The 15,846-nt window shown below is 33.5% G+C and overlaps 1 protein-coding gene across 1 annotated transcript; it reads left to right on the top strand.

Annotated features, from left to right (window-relative positions):
* The first annotated feature begins 3,241 nt into the window (after positions 1-3,241).
* On the top strand, positions 3,242-14,948 carry LOC129574386 (carbonic anhydrase 1-like). The gene is made up of 7 exons (XM_055456368.1): positions 3,242-4,126; positions 9,186-9,233; positions 9,317-9,481; positions 10,728-10,866; positions 10,962-11,067; positions 11,138-11,365; positions 12,300-14,948. The coding sequence occupies exons 1-7, from the start codon at positions 4,078-4,080 to the stop codon at positions 12,741-12,743; spliced, it is 1,179 nt and encodes a 392-aa protein (XP_055312343.1). The 5' UTR covers positions 3,242-4,077; the 3' UTR covers positions 12,744-14,948.
* The last annotated feature ends 898 nt before the right edge of the window (positions 14,949-15,846 follow it).

The raw sequence follows: 15,846 nt of genomic DNA, 5'->3' as shown, positions 1-15,846 counted from the left end.
CCATTATTTTTTATCCACTGTTGATTTACTAATATTGACAACTAGTTTTAAAAAAAATCGCATTGTTTACGGTGGATAAATAATCGAAAGTGGATTAAAGCGACACTTTGTAAGAATTGGCGTGCAGAAAAAGAAGTATGAATCATAAGTGAAATTTTTTTTCGAATCAATCGGCTTTGTAAGTATTTTGGAATTGTCATCGACGAAACTAAAACAAATCACTTAAGTTGTTTCCAAAAATAGGTCCGTCGAATTGGGTCAGTTCATTTACAAGCGGTAAAAATGCGCGAATTGTGTTCACTCGCATTGATTTTCATAATGCTACGCATTTCAAACAATCATTGTATTGTGTCTTCTGGTATTTGCACTTGCCTTACCTATATATACATGTTAACGGTAAAACATTCAAATGTAAACAACAATGGGCCGTAGAGCGTTTATGTTTGAACCGCATTTTGTCGTCTCAGAAGTGCGCGACGTATTTAATTGTATTCGTTCATTCTTTTTCTACATTACGATTTGGAGTAATTGTTTCTTTTTTTCTGGTGTGTAAATATACATATATCGTCAAAATGGAAAGTGATGCAGTGATTCGAAAGTGTCGGTAAACTTGTTACAATTTTTTCATGAATCACCCGGTAGACAATGGAATGAGCAGGTTTTTAGATTATCACTAGAATAGGAACCGTACTGTTTTCAGAGAAAAAACATATTAATCGGTTCTTGGCATAATTTTATTGTATTTGCTCATAATAGCATAACAAGAATAGAACATCAATTCTTTTCGCATTGCGAAATTTTTTGCGGTTTTTTCTGTGAAAATGAGCCCAGTGAATTCAACAACAACAAGAATACAATTTTAAAGATCATTTACCTTTCGGAGTCTGGCCTGTTTCCGAATCTGTTTTTCAACCTCTAGTGATTCTTCTCCAAGCAACTCCAAAGCCAACTTGTTTCAACTCACCTTTCTAAGTCTCTTACATTGATGAAATTGATTGACTTTGAATTCAAATCACATTTTACTGAATAAAATTTCTACAGGGTTTACCTCTACTTCCATCAGCCCATATCTTTTTACCTCCATCAGCCCAGTGAATACATTCAAATAATATCTGTTCCTCAGCGTTATCTCCTAATTAGCTGCAGCTATTTCGATTTTGTGCCTAAAATTCCAATAAAAACGCTTCTTCAAGGGTTCAAAATTTGTGACACATTTTAATTGGCAGCAAAGGTTATAATTTTATTTTTGGAATTTTAGTGTCAAAATTAAAATAACTGCAGCTAATTGGGAGATAACGTTTCGTTTTGTGAAGTTACTTCATTTCCGTGGATTTTGCTCCCGATCCATACACATCCATGTTCACATACACACACACACCAGTTCATCAGGGTGTGATATTTTTTACAAAAATAGCACGAGTTAACATGTGATTGATTTGTTCAACAGTGATGAGTGATAATAATGGATATATTTTATTTTGGATGTTGTTCCAATATTCTGCATGGCCTTCTGATGGTCTTTGAATTTAACTTCGGTCTCTATAAATTGATTAAAGGCGATAAATGACTGTTCTCACAATACAAACACAATTCAAATTGTTAATGAATTTGAATAGAAAAGATGAGATGGAAAAATTGACACTTCGCTGACTGGGAACATTGAAATGACAATGACAAGGTCTTTTTTTATCATGTATTTTAAATGACACCAACTCGTACAAATTTCACTTAGCACTTTCCATTTTGCAGTTGTTGATGCAAAGAAGAATACGCTTCACCTAAGTTAGGTGACCTAACAAGCAAAGGCTGAACAATGAAAGTGACTTATTACAGCTAATTAATCACAATTGGAAACGTTTTTATACAGCTCAACAAAAATAAGTTGGGCATTTGAAATGCTCATATGATTCAATGTTGCGCGCAAATATATGTGGCGGTGGCGGTATGCTCAACTTTAAGAATTACGATAAATTTAAAATAATCAAATGTATGTTCGAATAACAGCGGATTAATGTGACGATATGGTCTTTTTAACACATTATTTACCAAGCATTCGATTTTCCATACGAAATGTTCAATTTTTTCAAACACTTGGCAGTTAATGTGTCAATAAAGTACTGGATCTTTAGAATATGAAGATCAAAATCTCAAATCTACAAACAAAACACATGCTTTGGACTATCAATTGGACAAAACGGCCTTCTTTAATTGTTTTTTTTTCTATTTTGAATACTTGTTTTGAGGTGGATTCGTATTTGAAGTCAATGCTTCGTCCTTGGTAATAGTAGTTTTTAGTCTAAAATTGAACGGATTGAGGAAAAGATAACCAATGAAGAAGCAAGTGATGCTAAGAATCGTAAATCGTATCTTGATTAATATCAAGTGCACGTTTGAACCGTTGCGACAAAGAAATTCCCCCAGAATGTTTTAAGTTTTAAAGTGCATTTGTTTCTTAAATTCTCAAATTCATTTGAAACTTTAGTGGATATGCCCGTTTTCAAATAAGCAAGATATTCATTAATTTGTTGGAATTTAAGTAGAATTGACTTATGCGCAAAAGATCCACTTCATTTATTTCGTCTCACGCGACTATTTATAATATTATTATTTGAGACGATACGTCTCTTTCGTTGCATAGTGAAATAAAATCACGCTCGTATTGAGGCAAGTCATATTTACACAGTCGACCATTGTGTATTGTGCAACCGTATTGAAACTCTCGTTTAGCGAGTGACTTGTGTCAGTCTAAATGTTTGGTTGTCGAGTAGTTACGTGCTCGATTCAAAATTCAAACAATACACAGACATATGCGTTGCCAGTCTATTTGGAGAAATTTCGCGATACAACCACACATGTGCAGCACAGCGAATCGACCAGTATGATACAGTATAACGTTTTTTTTTCTTCAATTTATAACATTGTTTTGAATAAAACGGGACATAAACGGTGCAAAATTGAAACGATTGAATTTCATTTGAACAAGAAAAATGAACAACGATTCAAATTTAACGAATAAATTATTAACGAAAATGCTCATGAGGACGTAGATACAGTTAAGTGTGGCGTCTTCAAATGCATAATTTGTGTGTGTGTGTATAGATGAAGCCGACCGGTGGCGGCAAACATAGCCGGTGTGCATGTAAGCTAATCCGATACTTGAACGATGTGTAAAGCGAATCACACATATGAACAGCGTGAGTCACACACTCCGTATAATAGCATCAACAACTTGAATAACAGCAACGATTTGAATAGCAGCAATAGCGGCAGAAACAGCAAGTAGGAAACCGCGACAACAACGGCCCATTCACATATTATTTAGCAATCAACCGACAGAATTTTCTCCAGTTTACCAAAGCATGTTGACGAGTGCGGTTGAAATAAAAATCTGCCCATTCTATACCACAACAATACCAATTTCTTTAACGTGTGAATATCGTTTGGTCGTGCTTTAAATATTTTAGATTTGTTAATTGAAAGCAAGTTTTCGAAACCGCAGTGCAATGATTTAAAAATATATCGCTATATTTCATTTGGAATGGTTAAGAAATAGCATTTTGAACATTTTCGATGCAAATACATTGAACTGAACGCTGAATCGCTTAATTTTTTTTTTATTTCAATTTCTTTTCGCGTGCTGCTAAAGAGTTACCAATTTTTTTTTTGTTCTCTCAATTTCCGAATCAAGAATATCTCAAGTCAAGTGACACAGATCAAAAGAATACACAGAGACACAGCTTCTTGAAGTGTGCTAGCAAAGATCAAGTAAAAAAAAAACATGTGAATCTAACCGAGTATGCGAAGCATTCATAATCTGTACATATAATCATCGAATGAATGATGTTTAATGAATAGTAATTTGTAGTGATTATATCATTGCTATCTCTCGTCGGTTTGTTTTTTTTTCGTGGTATTTTGTTAAATACGTTTAAAATTTATTCAGTGTTGCAAACTCTTGCTATCGTAGTGTCGAATGTGCAAACTGACAAAGTGCTCTTAAATAGAACAATTAAGTAAATAGCATAAGTGTTGGTTTTATAACGTAAAAAAATCATATCAGGTCAATCGAAAAGGAAAATGGCCAAATTACAGAAAACGACCACATCTTTAATCGGTTTAATAGCAGGTATGAATTATTGACAATTGTATCCGTTTTCCATTGTGAAAGTGAACCGTCTTCAAAATCCTTGTGCCATTTTAAATTAAACGTTTGTGATAAGTGATTTGTTCCGTTATATGGCTAACGTATGGAATTTGGGTTAACCACATTTTTCTGTTGCCTTGCTGGTGACAATTCACATAGGCTATCTATGTTTTATTAATGAACAAAACTTTATTTCGATTTTATTTACCCGATCAATTCAAATTTTGCCCACTGAGAGCTCGTTGCAATTGTTCGCAGTTTCAAAGGAGTCAAACTAAAAAAAATACGTTAAATTTGAAAAGCAAAACGCCGAAAAAAAAATCCGAAAACCAAAACTTAATTTTGCTGTTTCGGCCTTTTAATTTTCTTCGTTTTATTGGGTAAATTATCAACGGAATATCAAATGCCAATTGACAATAGCGCATTATCGTTATACAAACAAGATTCAACAATCGACATGATTTACCGAGAGCTTCTGATTCAATCGAAACAAATGCACTTGTGAAAAATAGCGCTAAGAATAAAAACAATTTGAAGGAATAATCAAAATTTTATCAAATGTTTATATTGAAAAAATAACTGTAGCGACGAAAATTCAATGAACAAGCAACTGATTTTAATGTCATTGCCACAATGTTGCTCTTTCTGCCGTTATCGTCTTGCAAATCAAGAATTTTAAAATGGAATACCGTGGCCCGTGGCCACTAATTTTTTTTCTCGTGGTCACAAGTGGCCAATAGTTTGAACAGCACTGTATTGAAACCATCAAATACTATTTTCTCGTCAAATGTGAACTTGAACGTTAAATCTTTGAATAGAATGCCTCATTAGTGTTGGATTCAAACGTTCGTTCGAAAATTTTGGCTTGTTCGACCGTTCGGTTTTTTTTACATCTAAAATACATAAGAAGCACATTGGATTTTGAATTCTTAGAGCAAGACTGAATGTACTGACTTTGTCTTGGAAGAGGAATCTTCCTTCGACATCGCAATGGCCAAAAATCATTTTTCGGCGGTTTATCACGATGTTTCGCTATTTTCTCGAAAATGATAAGAGATAATGAATTAATGACTTCGACAAAGTTGTAGCACTCAACATCCTTTATAACTTTGTTGCATGTGACTATTCCTTATGTTCTATCCGTCAAAGATTTGCTTATCAGTTTTATATAAAAAGAACCGGAAATATGGCGAAAAAACGCGATAAGTCGCCAAAAATGAACATTTTTATCAATGACTATAATGCAGTCGAAAGAAGAGTCAGTTAGTGAAACACACTCTACTTTCAGTCTTGCCCAAAATTTAATTTGTTTTTTATGCATTTTTAATGTAAAAGAACGAAACGGTTGAACAAGCCAACATTTCCGAACGAACCAAATTTTTATTTCAATGTTGTCGAATGCTCGAACAAGTGTTGGACGGCCAATACTATTTCTCATATATGCATAACATACTGTTTGGCTGCATATTCTACTTCGATTTTCACATCATTTATATATTTCAATGAAAAGTTGGCTTTTCCGACAAAATTCTAAAAATATACTTTGCAGGTACTTTATGATGGTTTCAGTTTCATAATATGGATTCAATGAGAATGTCTACAATATTTTGCATTATACATCGAATTTGGGTAGTTCTGATTTAGACTCATTTATGATATATCATGATTACCTATAGGTAATTAAAACAATTTAATAATGAACTCAACACATTGAAGTTCAACGCGGAATTAAACGAGAATTCATTAAACACGACAAAGAGAATTGTTTAAACGAATTTAAGTAAAAAAAAAAATCGTTTTTTGATCGAAAAGGGGTATTTTTTTTCTATTGAAAAAGTGAATATTTAATGGCAACAAATTTAAATTCGACATATTCATCCATAGACCGGCGACAAGATTTAGCCATGACGAACGGCATATGCAGTCACCATATGTGTTCATGTTTGTCTTTTTGATTGAAACTTGCATTTATCTATGCATTATTAACTCGAGACACTGCAAACGGTTTTTTACAAGCGATTTTAATGAGTCTGGCTGGCATGTGTATTCATTCGATTCATTTGAATCCATTTGTCACAGTGCATGCAATTGGAAATAAGAAAACAAATTGCACCATTATTTGTTGAACTCAAATTATTTTCTATCCTCAGTTCATGCAATCATTTTTTTTTCCAACCATACTCAACGACTACTTCCAATCAATACAATTTGCAGTTTCATTATTTACACGATTCGATGCGGCAAGAATGTGGCCAAAATAGAATAAAAAATCATATTCATACATCAAGTTTTTACTGTGTCTGCAATTGCCGCCTCACACACATACATACACTCACACCCACACACTGACGTTTTTTTTTTTCACGGAAACCAACGAAAAAAAAACAACAACCTCAACAGCCTTGATATTGGCCTATCCATTTCATTGATTTAGTTATTGTACACAAAGTTTACAAATTGTGCGCAAGAGTAAATAATAGTATCTATGTTTTATATTTCGTTCCACACTCGTATGGTTCGAACAATAATTTTGACGTCAATCCAGCTTTCTCCCCATACCGGGCTTTGTTGTTGTGCTGTCAAATCAGTGTTTTTCTCTTGTGATTTTTAACCAATTTGATAAAACACCTTGATACAGCCGACAAATTGTGGAATTCTTTTTAATTTAGCATCATTTTGTGATCAAATTTGTTTTGTTAATGTTTTTTCGATCTCGTGATAATTTGATGGATCCGGCCACGGGCCACAACATATTAATAGCTAATAACCATGTTTTGGTTTCAGAAAATTTGTTTAGAATAAAAAAAATTTCTCCAGAGCCATCTTATAGCCATATCAATAGAATTCCACCGTTTGATATATTCACACTGATAATTAACGTATGGTTCACAGAGACTGATTGCATTTGATCAAATATATATTTTGCTTTGATTCATCTTGTGCCGTGGATTGAATAAAGTGGAAATAAAAAGTAACTTGTTGACAATTGAAAATAGTCGGGGGTTTTCAATCCCGAACACAACTCATTTTGTTTTTATTTCCACAAATATATTTTTTTCACTCATTTTTTTTAAACATCGAAATAAAAACGTTTTTAATCAAAATATGTTCCTCGATTATAATCGAATAATTATTCAGAGATGACTGAAGCGCACCGAGTCACCGAAGAACGGCCGCACCGTAACTAAATTTACGTGCGTCAAACATTCGCAGTGCTTGAAACACGATCAAAAACAAGTAGATTTTTTCGAGAGTGTGTCAGAGCGCATCCGAGCATTTGTGTTGTTATTTTTTTTTTGCTTTTTTCATCGTTTTTCTTTACATTTTTTGTCGGAAGAAAATTTTGTTTCCATATTTTACCTCACTTGACAAAGATTCATTCTTTTCTGTAAAAATTTTGTGTTGAAAAATTCTCAAAATGTCATATTAGATCTAGAAAAGTACCCAAAAGTAATAATTACACCATTAAGCCGATGAGCGAACTGGGTCTTCTAGAAAGTAAACACATTCATTTGTAGAATACGCTACTAAGCGTGCGCTCAGTCATCTCTGCGTTTATTTTATTATCAAATTTTGAATGAAAAACGGATTATGATTTTGGTTGGAAATGCAAACGTATTTTCAGTGCCCATTGTCGATATCAACACGTTTTGACCAAAAAAAAAAAAAAAATTCTATCACTGTCAAAATACCAAACAACCAAATTTGTTCCAACACAACGAAAAATTGTTTGTTTTTTTTTGCGATGAAAAAAATTCGTTGTAATGATTAAAATAAAAACTCTGGTATAGATTCAAGAAAAAGAATCACTAATACCAAGAGACGCATCATGTGTGTAGAATGTAAAGCAATTAAAGCCCCTATGTGTATGCCTCTCAATTCTAATAATTGTTTTCCACTAATTTCTTCTAATTTATGGCTAAATTTCTCGACTAAGTACATGAACTTTGATATACTGAGCCGTGAACATGTGTGCGCAGCCGTTGCTGTTGAGCAACGACTCTTCGTCGTTACACGCACGACACATTGCGCATCTCACTGTAACAAGCGAATGAAGAAATGTATGCACAGCATCGCTTCAATCACGTGTGTAGTACGCTCAGTTAAACGATCAATTTGCACCCGCGGGAAATTTAATTGATTGTCATGTGCATCTATCTATCTATCTATTGAGCTTTAATTACAGTGGGGCTATTTGTCACATGACAATGTGCATTTCAAATAATTCATTCATACAAATAATCGAATGATGATGGTAATAAATATGCAGAGTGATATCCAGCAGAACTATGACATAATTAGATCAAATCAAAATCATTAAATTGAATGTTGTCTCGATCCAGATGGAATGAGTCACATTCGTCTAAATTAAATCAAATAATTATTCACTTGAGATTTCCATGTGATCAACACTGAATGTCATGGTAACTCAGTGCGTCTTCTCTCTAATCAGATGACATTTGGTTGAATGATTGTCCCTAGTTGAAATTATTTTTTTTTTTTGTCGATTTTGATTTGCAGTTGACCTTAACATCAATGCATTTAGACAACTCAATTTTTTTTGTTTGTTCAACTCCATCAATCACGCATCTTGTCACTTCACAGCGATGCATCTCCAAAAGGCAGTGAAATCAGGTTTTCTTCTGTTTAAATGCAGTTTTTTTCTTCTAGACAAATCTTCGTACACTTGAAGTCGAAGTTTCAATTTGACGAGAAATTTTTAAGAAAAAAACCTCAAATTTATTGGGAATGATCTTCAATTTTTTTTTCTAATTTGTTTTTGTTGCTATTTGAGTATCCCCATTTTGGAGAGGTTTTTCGATAGCCGATTACTCAAAAAAAAAATTGTTCCTACATAAAAAAAAGTGAATACACTACATTAAACTACATAAAATCTTCAATTGAAATCGCTCTACCCGAAGTCATTTCGGCAAATCTTCCAAGATTTGAATATTCATCTTTTATTTCAGTTAAAATAATAAAAACATGGAACAAAGTCTATGATATTTTAACTAAATTCATTTTATGATCAATATTGCAGCATTTACATTGGTCCGAGGACAGGATTTTGGATATGAAGGGAAAAAAGGTATTTACCACCAACTAATTGCTAAGGAATTTTATATAAAGAAGATAAATAAATAAATAAATCATTGATATCTTAAAATTTAGGTCCAAGTCATTGGGGTGAACAATATAACACATGTTTTGGAAAATTTCAAAGTCCAATCGACATCGATTCATTGACGGTGAAACATGCCAAATTACCTCCTCTAAAACTCAATGACTCGAATGTTCCACCAGATCAAACAGTCATAAAAAACAATGGACATACAGGTGAGAATTTTGTTTGGTTTTGAAGAAAGAACAGCTTAGATTTTTACAAAATATTTGCGCTATCAAATTTCGTTCCTCTCGCACTAACTGTTCCTCTCTGATGCATCAGCTGTCATTAGTGCGACCGAATGTGTTATATGTTACCGCCAAAATCTCTATCGTGCTTTAGAGAAAATCTGAGAGAACAACCAAAATGCATGTTTAATTCGAAAAGTTCTTGTAAAATTCATCCACTTATCAAGTCTGAAAAAATATTAGAATATCTGTTAATAGGGCACATAGTTCATGAAACACCCGTTCAATTTAAATTTTCGTCTTTCAGATAGTCATAATCGTATACGTTCATTGTACGCAGATATCATTGAATTTAAATTCATTATAAATACAGAAATGAAGTACAATGACTTAGTTCATGATACAGTTGATTCATAATGACAGACCGAAGTTAAACCGTCTCCATTCAAATCCATTTCTGTGCAAATGGAGAAAGAGAGTTTTTAAATTGTGTTTGTCATTCACTATATCATGGTCTGTGACGGATTCTAACGATATTTTCAGTAGTTCCATATAATAATATATGGGCTACTGAAAGTACTAAACAAAATAATGAGGTATTGAATTCCAGTTTTCAGAAATAATTCGCCCCTCGATCATGGCTCATTAGCTTTTTTCATATAAGACAACTTTGTATACTTAAGTTATATGCACTTTGTTTTGGTGCAGCAGCACAATTTCCACAAATCATCCGTAATTATTATTGTTTCAAATTCGTGCCATCAATCTGTGCATCTGGCCACTTTGTAATTATTTTTATTGTAATCAGCTCTTTTTCGAAATGACATTATTGTGATTGGTACACGTGCAAAAACCGCTTTGATACAAATGAATTTTGAATAATCTCGATTGACAAAACAAAACAAATCGTAAAAGATAGCTTTATATACGAAACAAGTCGATTTAGTGAAAAATTACATTTTAGAATTCATAAGTAGTCAAATTGTTTGAGATAGGTAGTTTGGACTTTTTATGATAATGTTGCAATTCGTTCTTCATCATTTTCAATTTCACTTTGAGATATCAGAATAAAGTTTACAATTTATCGTAACTTTAACTAATTATTTTAAGCTTAAAAGGCTTTAACAAAGTATTTAGCTTGAAAATCAAACATTTCTTCGTAATTTTAACTAAATTTCCTTGATTTTGCTTGATTTTCTGTGTTTTTTTCCTGACTTTGTCTTAAACGCAGTGATGGTGTCAATTGAGGCCGATCAACGACCAACAATCACCGGTGGCCCATTGGGTGGGACTTATGAATTTGCTCAGCTTCATTTTCACTGGGGTGAAAATGATACAATGGGTAGCGAAGACTCAATCGATGGTCACAGGCAAGAATTATTTCTTGTTTAAAAACGATTGAACTACTCAATCTGTATCTCTTCCTATCAACTGTTCAATTCATTCAAATTTGCTCCATTTCCAGTTTTCCAATGGAACTGCACATGGTATTTTACAAAAAACAATATCGAAATATTCGTTCAGCAATGGAGAATTCCGATGGCTTGGCTGTGCTCGCATTCTTTTTCAATGTAAGCCGAATATTCAACGAATACTATCAAAATGTTGATTATTTTTTGAATTTTGTTTTTTATTTCTTAGTTGGACGACAAAGATAATCCCAATTATATTGAAATAACGGAACTTTTGTCGAATGTTTCGGAACCAGAAACGTCAGCACCGTTCACTCGTTTGAATTCAATTCAGGATTTGATATTGAGCGATCTCGATGAGTATTACACATACCATGGATCGTTAACTACGCCACCGTGCAGTGAAGTTGTGACATGGATCGATTTCAAACAATCAATTCCGCTGTCTCATGCTCAGGTAACCAATTTGCTCGCATATTATCATATCATTATGAAATCGAAACAAAAATAGACTCGAATAACGAGAAGCAAACATTTCCACTCCAGACTGAACGACTCGAAGTGTGATTACTAATGTCTTGTTAGCTCTATTCATTAGGGAGCACGCGTGGAATGAAAATCACGTCAAAATGATGTGTTTGTTTGGATTCTTTTTGGAAAGTTTTCTTGCGCTATTTGGTTTGGTTCTACTATTTGTTCCTTATTTAGCTTATGATTTAACACATCAGTGATATTGACTCTTTTCCATGGGCTCAAATCGCACCTGTTCTTACGCATATATTTCATGACGGTAGTTTTATTGCAATTAAATCAGATTCTGTGTATAACAGCCGGTAATAGAGCTGCCCATTGGTTCATGTTCGTTCAAGTTCGTTCAAGTTCGTTCAGTTTTAAATAAACATGAATTGAACGTTTCATGGATTGAACCATCAAATTGAAAACCGAACGAACATGAACAGATATTTTCGTTTTTGAACATTTTGAACTGAACACGAACAAACTCGAACACATTTCGATCATGATCGAAACAGATATGAATTTGAGTGCATGATTTTGTACCCTAGTACGGAATTCCGTTTTCATACAAAGGACGCGCTCTTTGTATATACAATTGTTCAAAGCAATTGAACATCAAACTTTTGAACAATTTGAACTGAACTTTAGTTTGCTGCTAGTCGCTAAGTATATCCATTATCCACTAGTGCCACAGTTCACCATTAGCTCATATCTTATGTATGCTGAGCTGTGTTAATTACACAAATGAAAAGTTTCATATTTTCATTCATGTTTGTCAATAAATTTGTTCAATTGATGGATGAAAAGCCTAATTTTTAGTTGTTATTTTCGCTGGTTTTCATTCAACTGGATCTATTTGTCTTCTACCACTTTAGATTGAGTTATTTCGAACAATACAAGACAACGAGGGACATCATTTAACGCATAATTTCCGGCCAATTCAGCCATTGGGAGGACGAGATGTGTATTTTGTTACATCTTTTACGGGAGGAGATAATGATAGCTATGGAGAATTTGAAAAGGATGATACACGCTTAGAGGATCCACCACAAGATTTAACACAAACAAATTCGGATTACAAACAAAGTACTTTAATGGAAACAACAACATATCGAACGGTGACGAATGACAATGAAATCGATCGAAAACCAGTACACGAACAAGATCACAATGAACTGGTTGAACCAACCACAATTGATCACAGAAATGTTCATAAACCGGGTAGAAATATTGCAAGCGATTGTCGAACGTCAACACTTTGGCTAATTATTAGCCTACATTGCATTGTCTCGATCATTTATAGCGTGAACATTTATTGAGTTTAGTTTCAATTTTTTTTTGTATCTGTCACAATTTATTTGTATTGGTGCATTTATCGAGTTTTTTATTTTGAAACCATTTTCCTCCCTTATTTTGATGTGACACTGTTCTCATCTTAAATTTTAAAAGCCAAACTATGAACAAAAGCAGCCGTACTTAAAATGCCAACGCTCAGATTGTGTGAGTCGAAAAGGGAGCGCGCTAGAACAGTATTGCAGAAGAAATAATAAATTGGCTTGATAATAAGGTCTTCATATTTACACTTGAAATGAATCGCATTTGAAGGAAATGCTTCTTGGCTAGGGGAATGACACGTTTAGTTTTAATTCAATTTCGAATATCTGCAGATATCTACATCTATTTAAAACAAATTTCTGTGCAAAATATTGGCAAATATGATAAATACTGAAAATTATGGTAAATCTTCGTAAATACGAGTGATCGAAAGATTCAGATCGAAATGATAGCCGATCATTTTGGATTCATTTTAAATATTTGCAAAATTCAAATAAATAGTTGCAAAAATCCAGACGGTGGGTGCAAGAGCATTATACCACTAGCGATCGCAGTGATAGTAATGTGTAAAGCTTTGATAGCAAACTTCTCATAACTAAAAAGTAAAAGTTTTGTCCGTAAGAAGTCATGGAAATCCATGAAAAAGGCAAAAATATCTGTTTTGTCGTTGTGGCGGACACCGAGGTGTCAGTAAATGCGACAGATTCCAAATGTTAATGTCAAGGTCAATTTCAATTTTCTAATATCTCAGTGTTATTTTAACCGCCGCAAAAACGAAACATCATTTTCCTTTTTTTGGTGGATTGGACCACTTTCAATGACCTATCGCGGACAAACGTTTCTTTTGGTTTTCTGTGAGTTCATGTATATACAAACACAAGAGGACATTACTATTGCCGTATGGAAAAAAATCTATATAATTTGGTGTTTAATTCAAATATTCGCTATATTGCCTAAAAAACGAGCGTTCACCCCCTAGCTTCCATGTATAAATATGATGACCAATTTTTCGTTGATAGTCTTATCGTTTCGTTTGAAAGTGACGATTTGAGTATACATACTGTAAGAAATGCACCAAAATGGATTTCAAATTCATTCAATTCTTTTAATTATTTTTAGATCTATAAGCTAGTATCAAGTTCTTATTTATTCTGTTGTACCCGTTGTAAGTGGTAAGCCTGTGCATTTTATTGAATCCAGAATTAAATTGAATTCTGCAACAACGGTCAAAAATTGAAAGCTGCTAACTTGAAAATTTGAAATTTGGTTAAAAAAAAAAACAAGAAATTTTGAAATGTTAAATTCTGAATTTAATTAAATGCACTTTTACAAGGGGCATTAGTTAGTTTTGAAGAAATGAGTTAACACTATTACTACCGACATATCAGAGTAGATATTTAAGAAATGTGACTTTTCCAAACCTTCTAGTGCATTAATTTTTCCGAGAACTGAGAGTACTGGTTCTAGATTGATTTCGGGCTATAGATAACGGAGAAAAATATATTCAAACTGCTGGGTTACCGATGGTTCATTCAGGAAATGCGATAGACATAAATAAAAAACGAACAATTTGTTTTGAAGTGACAAAAATGTGTCTAAAATTGGACTTTTCAAATGAATATTTTAATAGAACTTGTTGCAGAATTTGTCTCAAGATCGCGTTCCTGACTTCTTCAATATATTGATTATATGGTTTTCTTGGGGTGCATTCATCTGTTAATTTGGATTTGAGAATTTGTCGGGCATGAATTTCTTCCGAGCGTCCAACAAGTTCTTTCTGGTTTTCGCACATGTTTATAACTAATTAACCGGCTGTCTTAGACTAAAAGTATGAACGTAGATAACAAAGAGCAAATGCCTGATGAATAAAATTGTAGTTTGAACCATTGTGATCCGACGTATACTTCACATTTTGCAACCGCTAAAATGTTGCCCGTCGATTGTATGCACTACAGGGTTAAATTGGATTAGAAAACATCGTTTCTTCGTCAAACTGGGCATTACATAATCTTTTTATGCACGCATTTGATTTCTTTTGAACAATGTAAATTATTCAATTTAAGCGTAGGACTGACTACCAAACAGGGACTATATGGCCCCAATGTTGCAAAAAAAAAGAATCAAAATTTTCTGTATTAAGATCGATTTCTATTTGAAGAATAAAAGGTTAAGACGTCTCTGACAAAATACAACAAGTTGTTCTGAAATCTACTTTCTGACAAAAAATCACAAATATTGTTGCCTTTGATTAATTTAATTATTTAATATCACTGTCCAACGCGTGTTTTTATTTACTTGTCACAAGTGCCGGACTGGTACCACGCGATAGTTTAGGTCGCCTTGAGTTCAAGATGGGCCATCGTTTTGCATTCTGCTCATTGGTGAAAAGTTATGACCTCCGCCGTTTTGACATTTTCGCAGGAACGAATTTCTTATACTCTAAACATCATACACACTTCTATGGAAGTCTATGCATAGATTTTTGGGTCAAAACCATCAAAATTAACGGTGGAATTGCATTAAATAGGTCTTGTCGAACGCGTCATATGATGATCTTTCAGCGTAAAAAAGAACACAAGTGAAAGGCGATATTCACGGAGGTATTCAAAGTGTTATTATTGAATACTTTTGTTTAGAACAAAGAAAATGCAATGTATTTCATTGTTCTCGTATTTTGCAGATCACAAAGAGATCGCTCAACTTCGATTCGAAAAAGGAGTCGATATTCACGCAAAGAACGATGCTGGATGAACACCTATTGATACAGTTCTCACCATAATTATCTTATGAGTTACCTCAAACCTAAGTTTCATGCAACGTTTTTTAATTGACTGCCGACGATCCATTGAACAATGACACCATCGATGAAACTATGGCACCGGTGTCAGAAACGTGCCCACACGCAATAAAAAATTTCTCAACAAGTGACGATAAAACTAAATACAATAAAAATGAAAATTACCAGTGGTCATTGACCACAAAACTTATTGATGCATTCACATGTTTAACTTTGATAGTTTTCTTCATCTTCTCTTAAATTGAATAATTTCGTTATTGGCGGATTTTAGCATGTCTTGAAATTATCTC

The sequence above is a fragment of the Sitodiplosis mosellana genome, unplaced genomic scaffold (assembly GCF_009176505.1).
Source record: "Sitodiplosis mosellana isolate CC-2019 unplaced genomic scaffold, AAFC_SMos_1.0 Smas_scaffold_6162, whole genome shotgun sequence".
NCBI lineage: Eukaryota > Metazoa > Arthropoda > Insecta > Diptera > Cecidomyiidae > Sitodiplosis > Sitodiplosis mosellana.
Note: the sequence above shows the minus strand (reverse complement) of the source record. Positions and strands in the feature narration are given on the sequence as shown.